General features: G+C 44.9%; 1 protein-coding gene across 2 annotated transcripts in view; it reads left to right on the plus strand.

The window, feature by feature from the left end:
• The window catches only part of PAPPA2 (pappalysin 2), a 120,777-nt gene that overhangs the window by 83,334 nt on the left and 25,338 nt on the right, over nt 1-12,105 (plus strand). For both annotated transcript variants that reach the window (XM_053391237.1, XM_053391238.1), the window contains exons 17-20: nt 1,005-1,173; nt 4,935-5,067; nt 5,809-5,918; nt 7,855-7,926. In XM_053391237.1, coding sequence (XP_053247212.1) covers nt 1,005-1,173; nt 4,935-5,067; nt 5,809-5,918; nt 7,855-7,926 — 484 coding nt within the window. The remainder of the gene's footprint in view (nt 1-1,004; nt 1,174-4,934; nt 5,068-5,808; nt 5,919-7,854; nt 7,927-12,105) is intronic.

Below are 12,105 nucleotides of genomic sequence, written 5' to 3' on the forward strand. Positions count from 1 at the left end.
CACTGATGCTGGGAAAGATGGAGGGCACAAGGAGAAGGGGGCGACAGAGGACGAGATGGTTGGATAGTGTTTTCGAGGTTACCAGCATGAGTTTGACCAAACTGCGGGAGGTAGTGGAGGACAGAGGTGCCTGGCGTGCTCTGGTCCATGGGGTCACGAAGAGTCGGACACGACTAAATGACTAAACAACAACAACAAAGTGATTTAAGCCAAGAAGGCTTCCTTTGGAGAATGGAAGTCTTGTCCAAGTGAGAACAAAAAGAAACGAAAACTTTGGCGTAAGGAATGCAAGTGGACAATAAGAGAGGCTAAATTTGAGGAACACGTTGCTAAAAACATGAAGACCAGCAATAAAAAGACAAACTGACATACCTCAGTAGCAAGAGATTAGCAAGGGAGGTGGTTGTGCCTTTGGATGAAAAGGGAGTCAAAGGATGCTTAAGGAGATCACAGAACGAATTGTTTGCACCTGTCTTCACAGGGGAAGATACAGGGCAAATTCATGTTCCTGAACAAGCTTCCATGGGAAGGGAGCCTGAGGAAATGAGCATACAACTTCTCCTAAAGAATAGTGGGAACTGTAGTTCATTAAGGCTGCTGGGAATTGTAGCTCTGTGGGGAAGAAACTATAGCTCCTGGGTTTCTTTGCGGGAAGTCGTGCTTTAGATATGTGCCATTGCTTAGCCCCTCTGCTCTGTTGACTCGTCCTTTTGTTCCCATTTGCTTAAAAGCAACACTTGCTTCTCCCTTTTTAAACATATTCTGGCTTTATTCTCCCTTAGCTCACACTTCATGCTTCCTGTTCTGTAGTCAAACAACTATAAATATAATGGAAGATTCAGTCCCACCCCTACCCCCCAGTAATCAGTTTTTAAGCAGCTGGCCAGTTGAGCACCACTCTCTATTGCAAAGGTTAAAAGAAACAAATACACCCCTCTCCAAATAGTGCTACACTATGCAATGACATAACCAGCCTTTTCCTGTGTTTTTAATTCCCCTCCTAGAAAGTTCCTGAATATTCAGTGTCTCGAAAGTGGCTTCTGGGAAGAAGGTAGCTGTGTTCCAGTGCTGTGTAAGCCACCCCCACCCGTCTTTGAGGGGATATACAACTGCACAAATGGCTTTGAGCTTGACAGCCAATGTGTTCTCAGCTGCAGCCCACAGAATAAGAAGGTAAGTGAAATATACTCGGAGTCGAGAGTGGATTTCATGCTCTTTATTCAGCTCATAGTGGTGAGGAGGAACGGAAGTTCCCCACCAATATCAGCTTTATATACATTTTTTACACAATGGGCTGCACGTGATTGGCTAATTCTGGGATTCTCCTGTAGGCCAATCAGGTTGTGGATTCACTTCCATCTGGAGCTGGATTGGGTGGCTCCTGCGGACCAATCATACTGTTGCATTGTTCTAGGACCAATCAAACTGCTGCATTCTGAATCCTATTGTTTTAGGACCAATCAGACTGCTGCATTTTGGATCCTATTGTTCTAGGACCAATCAGATTGCAGCATTTTTGATCCTATTCAACTCAGTACATAACAGTAAGGCTCATTCAGTATAGTGGCTGATTTGCTAAATAGCCCGGAAAATCTAAGATTTCCACTGAAGGGCGGAAATAGCAAATTTGACAGTTCAACATTTTGGCTGCCTCCTTTTTGCCTTGCTTGCTGCTGTCTCTTGAGCAGGGGTCGGCAACCTAAGGCCCATGGACCACAAACGGCCCACAGGGGTCATTTAACCGGCCCATGAGCCACCCCTGAACCAAGCCGCCCGCTCGGCGCGTCCCCACGCGCTGCACTAAATTAGCGCAGCGCGGTGCTGACACTTGCTTCTGCGGTGCCGGAAATTGTGTCTGCGCAGACACAGATGCCGGAAATTGCAGGCACGCGCACTCCAGCCCACAGAAGGATCTCCGCTGGAGTGAACTGGCCCAGGCGAGGGAAACTTTGCCGACCCCTGCTCTTGAGTTTGGTTTTATTTTGTTCTAGATAGAGAAACAGAGAGAAGGGCAGTTCAGCCTGTGGAAACAGGAGCAGGGAGGAAAACCAGAAAAAAATATATTCTGAATCAAATATTGTTGAAGAGGCTTCGGGCGGCTATCGCTGCGCAGCAATCCCTCTTGCTGTTCTGGCTTCAGCGATAGCTGCGCAGCCTGCATTCACTCCATAAGATGCACACACATTTCCCCTTACTTTTTAGCAGGGAAAAAGTGCGTCTTATAGAGCGAAAAATATGGTAGTTCCTGCTTCCCCTGGAATGGATTTATTGGACTGCATGTACAAATTCAGATCAGTGAACTGCTTATTAATTAACCTAGAATACTTCTGTCCCTAGTTTTATGCTCATAATCACTGATAAGGAATCTGCATAAGATCGAGGTGTGTGTGTGTGAGGGGGTTTGCTTGCTTGAAATATTTATAGGCAGCTCAGCATAACTAAACATCATAGTGGTGAACAATACAAAAAAAATAAACGGATAAAAAGCAGTTATCCATCTATCTATATAAATGCTTTAAAATTAATAAAGCATTTTAAAAATAAAAAAAAAGTATATTATGTTGGAGTTTGGCTAAGTCCAATGGGCAGCGTTTCTTCCACAAGGAAGGTGCCACTGGAGCAAGTCTGAGAGGCTACAGATAGGACTTACAATGCATGTGGCACCACAAAAAGGGGCTCCATGGATGGCTACAGTGAATGGGGAGATATATAAGGGGGTCAGGTGATCTTCCTCTGGTCCCAAGTTGTTTAGCGCTCTTATATTAACAGTAAGACCTTAAGCCAGTGCATTGGCAGCCTGTACAGTTTTCTCAGTGCTGGTGCTAGGTGTTGTCAGACGGCAATCATGACCACTTCATTCTGCACTAACCACAACTTCCAGACCAAATGTGAGGCCGTCCTCGTACAGAGTTCATTTCAGTAATTCGGCTGTAGGGTTACCATTGCATGAGCTGCTGTAGGCAGGCTATCCCTGTCTGGAAATGGCTGTATCTGGCACACTGAGCTACCTGTTCCTTCAGAGAATGCATCTTCCTGGAACGGCTCTGCAAGATGGGAAATGGGGTATCCTCCAGGGTGACAAAAGCCAATTAAATCCCAAATCCATGTTGGAATGCAGACTGAAATGAGTCTAAATAATCAGTATCTTCCAAAATTGCTTTGCAGTCGTGTGGATTTTAGTGACTAGATGAGTATTTCTTTCACAACTTCTGATCCAGGTTGTCCTCCCTGCCCCCCGGGCATCAAGCACCACACCCTGTGTAAAGCTGCACTCACCCCCTCTTGAACCCATCTGGTCTCTCTCTCTCTCATACACAAACACACACACACACACACACAGAGAGAGAGAGAGAGAGAGAGAGAGAGAGAGAGAGAGAGAGAGTTCACTTTAAGCAGCCAAGAAGGTCCAGAGGGCGAGTGGTTGGCCACATGATTACAAAACTTCATCCACGTCATCAGACCACTTCAACCAAATCTGATTCCATAGAATAGAACTAGATGTGGCATTGGGCACCTCAAGACAGCATCGCAATGACCACAGGAGAAGAAAAATCTTTATCATCAAAGTTGCAAAAGAGTCATGGTGGGTGACTGAGGCGTCAAGAGCTGCATTAGCTGAGGGGAGGTGTTAACTGGGCCAACCCAGTCAGATGGGCAGCATATAAGTAATAAAATTGTTGCTGTTGTTGTTAACAACCCACAGACAAACGTAAGAAGGTCTGCTGGGTGGCTACTCTAAAGTGTAGTGGAGACAATGAAAGAGACCTACTTTTCTGCTTACACCACCACACAATTATATCCTCTGACACATGTTCAATGAGCTTTGCAGTAAGATCTCCGCCACTTGCACTCCAACCTTCCTTCAGTCTGCGTCAACATCTGATGCTCCTGGGAATCCTCAGGAGCAAAATGGACTGCATAGTGTCAGAGAAGGCACTTGGGAACAATAATGTCAATGGCCCCCCTCCTCTCACCATTCCCCTCAGAGGCCAGAGTCTTGGCTTGACTTCCAGCTCCATCCACTAGAAAATCCCTTCAAACATTCAGAAATCTCTTGGATTTCATGCACCTAGAGGCAGCCTAAGTGAATGGGGGACCCATCTTTGCAGAGGAGGGAACAGACATGAAAACTAACCAGGAAATGGTCTGATTATGACAACAGGGTCAAACACTCAAATCTTCAAACCACACCCCTCGTCATCTGGGCAAAGACCAGATCAAAGGTATGTCCTGCTCTTTGTGTCCGACTGATGACGCCTGGAGTCAGCTTCACGGTTGCCTTCGAGACCATGAAGCCCCAAGTACTTTGTAGTTAGAAAATGGTTTAGTAGCAGTTATAAAAACAGATGGGACGCGGGTGGCGCTGTGAGTTAAACCACAGAGCCTAGGGCTTGCCGATCAGAAGGTCAGCAGTTTGAATCCCTGCGACGGGGTGAGCTCCCGTTGCTCGGTCCCAGCTCCTGCCAACCTAGCAGTTCGAAAGCACGTCAAAGTGCAAGTAGATAAATAGGTACCACTCCGGCAGGAAAGTAAATGGCGTTTCCGTGTGCTGCTCTGGTTCGCCAGAAACAGCTTAGTCATGCTGGCCACATGACCCAGAAGCTGTACGCCGGCTCCCTCGGGCAATAAAGCGAGATGAGAACCACAACCCCAGAGTCGGCCACAACCGGACCTAATGTTCAGGAGTCCCTTTACCTTTATAAAAGCAGATGTGCCTTTAAAACTAGCACAGAGTAGTTTTGACATCAAAAGTCTCTCACCACACCATCCCTTTAAAGTGACAACAGTAAAAATACTGGCAACCCCCAAATTTGTGTCAGTTTAGTGAAAAGCATATCTGGGGTGTTGATTCAGCGAAGGTGTTTGCTTTAGTGAATCTGTCTACAAGAGCAGACTAGAATTTCATGCTGAGTTGTGCATCCTTTGTACTTCAGGTCCCAATCCTTTGCACTAAAGATGGCTTGTGGACAGAGGAATTTAAATTGTGTGAAGATCTGCAGGGGGAATGTTCACCACCTGAAGAGCTTAACTCAGTGGAGTACAAGTGTGAGGAAGGCTATGGAATTGGTAAGAACTTCTCCCCTTATCTCCAGCAACCCCCTTTTTTTCAGGTTCTTGGAAGAAAGCTTCTCCCCTTCCCTCCAAAAAGTCAAGTCTCTCACTTTCTTCAAGAATTAGGAAAGAGTTCATGAGTCAGCAGTGATTTAATTGATGGTACATTTCAGATTAATTGCTGCTATAATAGTCTATGGATTAATTCAACAATGTTATTTTAATTCTAATTGATTTATCTGATTATTGGAGGATTGGAGAAATCCAAAATTATCTGGAGATGGGGGGAGGTAAGTGCCTTTTCAATGAGGAGGACATCATCTGCATGCTGCAAAAATAAATACATACATCAAATACTGATGGAAGCAGCTTCACATTAAACTCCATTGTGGATGAGCCCAGAGAGAAGCAGGGCATGGAAGCCAGCAATTTTTATTGGATTTGGGTTTTCATCTGAGCTGGAGAAGAATTTTGGACCTCACAGCCTTCATTCAAAGGCTATTGAACAGCCTAGAAGTTTGGGCTGTGTATCTTAAATGCCAAACAGTCCAAACTATAGAACTATTCATATCTTTGCACATGACTTCCTGTGGTTTTTGGATCACAGGCATCATGAATGCAAGGTTGGTGTTGTAGCCTCTTAGAGTCTCAAAATGGGAGCAACATGAAGAGCGTAGGTAGAGCTTCACAATGCCCAAGAGATCTCAGTGGCTTCAGGTGCAAAAGGTCTCTTTTACCTGCTCTTTTACCCTCCAGGTGCTGTGTGTACACCTTCCTGTCTAATTCTCCCGAAAGATCCCGTAACACTGCCTGAAAATGTCACTGCAGATACCATGGACCACAGATTGAAGCCTACTAGAGTCCAGGTAAAGTGGCCCAGGTGATGTGGAAGGCAGTATATAAATTATCAAAAGTAAAGTAAACTAAACCTGTGCTAGAAGTATTACCACCAGCCATTCCCGCCTTATGTGTTCTGGCTTGTTGCTATTCAATAAGCTTCCCTGGTGATCTGGGTAGTTGCTATGCAGAACCAAAATGGGGGAGATTTTTGTTAAAAAGCTCTGCCAGGCTCTAATTCTCTACCCCCCCAACCTTTGATGATTTTTGAAAATTCAGTTCATACATTGAATGATCCTTGGTTGGCTACACTTAGGGTCATCCATATGTTTGGTCAGGAAGCCATTCACTTTACTTGAATTAGCTTCATTTGCTCATAGTAATGTCAGCACGTAGCTGAACATCATCGACTCCATACCATTTTGATGTCATCACTTCTAGTACATGGTCCCTGAATAGCCAAGATCAGTCAAAAAGTTACAAGAGCACAGAGAAATGACCACTAAAGTAGCATCAAAGAGTGTCAGCACTGGGGTATTACTGGCTGCAAAAAATAACAAAAAATAAAGGATTAATGACTTCTCATTCTGTCATCCCAGAACCACTGTTTTGAAGGAGGGGGTTGAATGAATGTAAAGAGTATTCCACAGTGGTTTCACTTGAATGAAGCTTAACAGGTGGTGCAGATCTTGGAACTCTCTGACATCCTCCAAAGCTCACATGTTTCTGGGAAGGAGAAATACATGTGTACAGAAAAGATGCACATGAGTACTCCAGCAGGAAGGGGTAAATTAAATGTGGCAAGAGCATTACAGTGGTACCTCGGGTTAAGAACTTAATTTGTTCCGGAGGTCCATTCTTAACCTGAAACTGTTCTTAACCTGAGGTACCACTTTAGCTAATGGGGCCTCCCACTGCTGCCGCACGATTTCTGTTCTCATTCTGAAGCAAAGTTCTTAATCCGAGGTACTATTTCCGGGTTAGTGGAGTCTGTAACCTGAAGCGTGTGTAACCTGAAGTGTCTGTAACCTGAGGTACCACTGTAGTCTGGAAACAACTGCAGATTCCCTCTTTTCTCTTCAGCTGTGGTTCCATTCCAATCTGTCTTGATCCAAGCTGGTTTTGGTCTGAATATTTGGCTAGGATTTCTAATTTCTTGCTAATGGCCGACTTAGGAAATACTGCCCTGTTTCCCCTCCATTGAATGGCTAAAATGCCTCAGATATTATAACTTCTTTGTTTTCCCTTAATTGGGTCTATCAAGAATGATATTTCTGAAAATAAAACTGAAGCATACTGAAAGCACAGTGGAAGGGAAAATAAAAGCAGAGAGTACTATCAAGAGCCAGAGTTTCAAACCAAGATTACCCTGTTCCTCCGAAGAATTTTCAGGAAGTGGGGGAACGCTCAGGGTTTCATTCATTTGGACACTGCTGTGTGTTAGGTTGAATCAGCCATATGGGATATTTTGTAGCGGGGGTTGTTTTGTGGCCCTGCTCTGCAGGGTCTGTCATTCTGAACTGGAAAGAAGGCCTTGAGTTGGAATTCTCCAACACCGGTTGCTAAGACACATATCCTTTGTTTATTTTCTCAATTCCTTGAACGCTTTGTACATTTCTGATTCACTTCACTTCCTCCTGGACTTGACTGTCTGCAAAGCTTTGTCCCAAGTGCAAGATTGCACGTGAAATCTGTAGCACTTCACAGGTGGAATCTTTGAATGCAAACATTACAGATCATTGGTCATTCTGGTAATACTTAATCTTTAATACTTAAAGCAGGAATGAAGAACCTGCAGCCCTGCAGATTATAGCTCCCATTTTCCTGACCACCAGCCAAGGAGCTGCTAATTCAACAATATCTGAAAGGCCAACAGTTCCTAATTTGTGACATTCAGTGATACTGTAGAGAGGCACACCTTACTTCCTGCACCACATGAAACTTTCTGCTTTTTCCTTTCTTCAGAGTATCGTGTGCACTGGAAGACTGGAGTGGCATCCAGATCCGAAAGCCATTCATTGTATTTCTTCATGCGAGGTAAGGGGGGGGAGTGTTTATACAGAATGGATGTTTGGTGCCACATTCTAGTGTCTTTGCATCTTCTCTTGTGACACACCGAGCTGACAAAATTAAAGATCCCATTTTCTGAAATGCAGAGGTTTGAATGTTTATGTTTTTGCAAAGTAGAAACCACCACCAAAAATTCATTTAGTCATACCCCCTGCAGTGCATGCTTTAGTTGAAAGCATCCTTGACAGAAGAAGAAGAGGAGGAGGAGTTTGGATTTGATATCCTGCTTTATCACTACCCGAAGGAGTCTCAAAGCAGCTAACAATCTCCTTTCCCTTCCTCCCCTCCCTTCCTCCCCCACAACAAACACTGTGAAGTGAGTGAAGCTGGGAGAGTCCATTCCACTGTCAAACAACTCTTACTGTCAGGAAGGTCTTTCTGATGTTGAGTCGGAATCTCCCTTCTTGTAACCTGAATCCATTGGATTGAATCCTACCTTCCAGAGCTGTGGAAAACAAGCTTCCTTGTTCTTCCATGTGACAACCCATTAGATATTTGAAGAAGGCTATCATATCTCTGACAGGAAGAGCTGTTTGACACTGGAACAGTTTCCCTCAGAAGGTGGTGGGCTCTCCTTCCCTGGAGGTTTTTAAGCAGAGGTTGGGTGGCCATCTGTCATGGATGCTTTAGCTGAGATTCCTGCATTGCAGGGGGTTAGACTAGATGACCCTTGGGGTCCCTCCCAACTCTAAAATTCTCTGATCTCCTAGTCTCCTCTTTCCCAGGCTAAACATACCCAGCTCCCCCAACCATTCCTCATAAGGTTTGGTTTTCAGACCCTTGATCATCTTGTAGCCTTCTTCTGCACATGTCCTAGCTTGTCAATATCCTTCTTAAATTGTAGTGCTCAGAACTGGACACAGGTGTGGTCTGACCAAGGGTGTGAATTGTTACCCAGCTACCATTTTGAGAATTCTTTGGAGAGAGGGTGGCCATGACAGTTTGAGTTGTGTTCCGCAGAAGACCCTGGGCTGTAAAGGGGGTGGGGAAACATATACCTCAGGCTATTTAGTTATGTCATCTAGATTTCTTTCTCTCTCTCCTGTGTCTGGTGCTTGAACAGCTTAACTTCCCTCTTGTCCTTGGCCTATCAATCTTCTGTCCATTTCAGTCCCTTTTTGCCAGGAGTTGGGAGGAATGAGGCATTTGGAAACCCAAAAAGAGGGGTGAAAAAAAGTGGGGGCAGGGAAAGGCATTTGGAAAGCTCATCAGGGATGTCAGCTGGTGGTGGAATGGACTGTGAATTACTGAAGCTACCCGCGAAGTTCATCCTAGTCCTATCATGAGAAAAACAGATGACAAAAATGCTAAATGGCTGGATGAGGGATGGATAGCCAGAGCACAAAGTGACTTGGAAGCAATCTGTTGGGGAAGGATGAGGTGAAACCAGTGATCAATTTTAGAGCTGTTGACAGTTCCTGATATAGTCTAGTAGCTTGAGTCCCTGGATTTTGCCTGGATAGCTATTGATTGGGTGAATGGAGAGATTTGTGGCCTGCTCTTGGGCCTGGCAACTGGACAAAGGGTAGTCAACTGGCATGAGCAAAAGCCAGCTTAAAAATGCATTTTACTTGCCCCTCCCCAGTGTCCCACAAAGCACGAGAGTATTCTTTATTGTTATTTACATTGCTATCTCACCCATCCTCCAAGTCACTCAGGGTGGCATTCATGTCCATGTCTTCTCAGTCTTCTATTGCACACTTGGATCCACTATCCACTGCATCACTTAAGTACAAACATTGCAGTGTTTTACTTGTACAGAAAGAAAATTGCAGAGATATTCAAGTTGCTGTCTCTGTTTGGGCTTTTGTATTCATGGAGCTGTGCACTCTGTATTTATGAAGCCTTCAGTCCCTGGTGATACCAGTCTTTCTATAGAGCTTGCCTTTGAAGGGGCTGTATTATGCAAGAAGAAAGCCCTCTAAGAATACAAGAGTTATTCACCCCAATGTTAATGGTAAACAGATGCCGCTTCAGTTTGAATTTCTGCTGCTGCTGAAGGTGGCACAGATGCATTAAAAGATTTTTAACACAAAAAAGGGTGTGCCAAGGTCCTAATGAGGATGATTAATTTAGGGGAGAGCAGTGGTATCACAGTTAGTCCTAAGGTATTCACATTCCATATCTCCACATACAAAGCCTCGGCCTTGAAATCTCTATTTTGAAAAATTGCTTTTGCATTTGAGAGCTTTTGTTTCACTTCTACACACTGGAGGCCTTTAATGCAACTGGACCCAACTGCTGTTTTCCTAACAGAATGTGAGGCAGCCTACCGTGGGTTAATCGTACCCTTCCACTTTGGCCAGGAAACTTTTCCATCACTTCTTCCACTCCTCTGTATACTTCCAGTCTTGTTCATGTCTCAACCTGAGCAGAAGTCCTTTTTGATCCTCTGAATTTTCCTGCCAACTGCTGTGCTTCTTTCCTCCCCATCCTTTCAAATGTATCTTTCCCCAGTCTTTTCTTCTTTCTCTACAGCAAAACAAAGTTTCCTGCCCCTGCCCTGCCACTTACATTGAAGAGATCACACACTGGGTCATTGTCATCCCTTCCTCTGTTTTCTTTCGTGGCCAAAATGTAGGTTAGATTCTTGGGGAGGACACTGGTCTTGTCAGATATGAAGGCTTATTTCCAAAGAAACCCAAAACGTGCAACTTGTATAGGGCTGCGTTTGATGTTATAGCATGTGTATTCAGAATTAGTAGCAGTCCCAGCTGCAATTCACAGATGTCCCTGGAAAAAGAGATAGACTGATAAAGCACTCTGGGAATTGTAGCTTTGTGAGGGGAATAGGGGTTTCGTCGCAATGCTCAGCACCCTTAGCAAAATGCAGCTCCCATGGCTGTTTAAAGCGGTATTCATGATGCTGCAAATACGTGATGTGAATGTGCTCTTGGTTGGGTTGTGGGAATTCCATTCGCCCTTCAGCCGTCACGCTTGAATCAGCCCTTGGAAGGTTTTCACTAGTGCCCAAAGGCACGGGTCTGTGCTTTCAGAATGTCAGCTTCCTTTATTGGCAACTTCAGTGTGTTCCGTTTATGAAGAGCACATGTAAAGTGAGTTGCTCTGGCGTTGTCATGCAAAAGCAAGGATGAGATTCTCAATAAAATGACCAGAGCTGGGAATGGGGGAGAATGATGCCACACAGAAGACTCCCTTCCTCATGCCTGGAAGCTTAACAGGAGAGCAATTGCCAGGCCACATCAGGATCCTGTGGTTGATCTTCCCCCATGCTCTGGTCTCCAGCGGTGGTCGGTACCAGTTGTTTCAGAGCATGGTGGTGTCTCCTTTTAATCCCATTGCGGTTGACGCTGTCTTTGGCTCTGGAGGGTTGGGTTTATGACAGAATTTGACAGCTGGTGGTCTTCCAACTGGCTCTTCCTTTCTGTGGCAGCACCCTCTCTTTGCAGTCAAGAGGCCTGAGGGCTGCTCCATGCGTGGTGACATTTCTACACTCGAGTAGTGATATCGATGTGGGAAAACAGCAGGTGGAGAAGAAACTGGCACGCAGCAACTAAGTGAAGCATGAGGATAACAATAGACAATGAAGGTCTCGAGGCAGAAATGATTAATGAAGGAGTAAAGTTAGTGATTAACAAATACATTTCAAATGGCTTGCCATATTTGTTACACAAATGTCATCCTCAAAATACAAAGTTGTCTAGGATGCAGCAGCAGCAGCAGCACCATCTTCCTTTAAGAATTAAGTTCAGGCAGATTATTCTGAAAGATGCACACCCAGAAGTGATAATACTCTGCTTGCATCAACTGTCCCAGCTCAAGAGGAGGCCGGTTTTCATTAAGTTCTCATGAAACGAGCTGGAATAGCTCAATTCTGTCACCTGAGTAACTGACAATTGTGTGGATCCCTTGGAACAATCCGTATACTCTCTATGGTTATAGTTCATTATTAAGCAGATGATACAGATCATTTTGGATTTTCTTTAAGAGGGGGAGAAAAGTAAAAGGTAAAGGGACCCCTGACCATTAAGTCCAGTCGCGGACGACTCGGGTTGCAGCGCTCATCTCGCTTTATTGGCCAAGGGAGCCAGCGTACAACTTCTGGGTCATGTGGCCAGCATGACTAAGCCACTTCTGGTGAACCAGAGCAGTGCACGGAAATGCCGTTACCTTCCCGCTGGAGCG

The sequence above is a fragment of the Podarcis raffonei genome, chromosome 6 (genome assembly GCF_027172205.1).
Source record: "Podarcis raffonei isolate rPodRaf1 chromosome 6, rPodRaf1.pri, whole genome shotgun sequence".
Taxonomy (NCBI): Eukaryota; Metazoa; Chordata; class Lepidosauria; order Squamata; family Lacertidae; genus Podarcis; species Podarcis raffonei.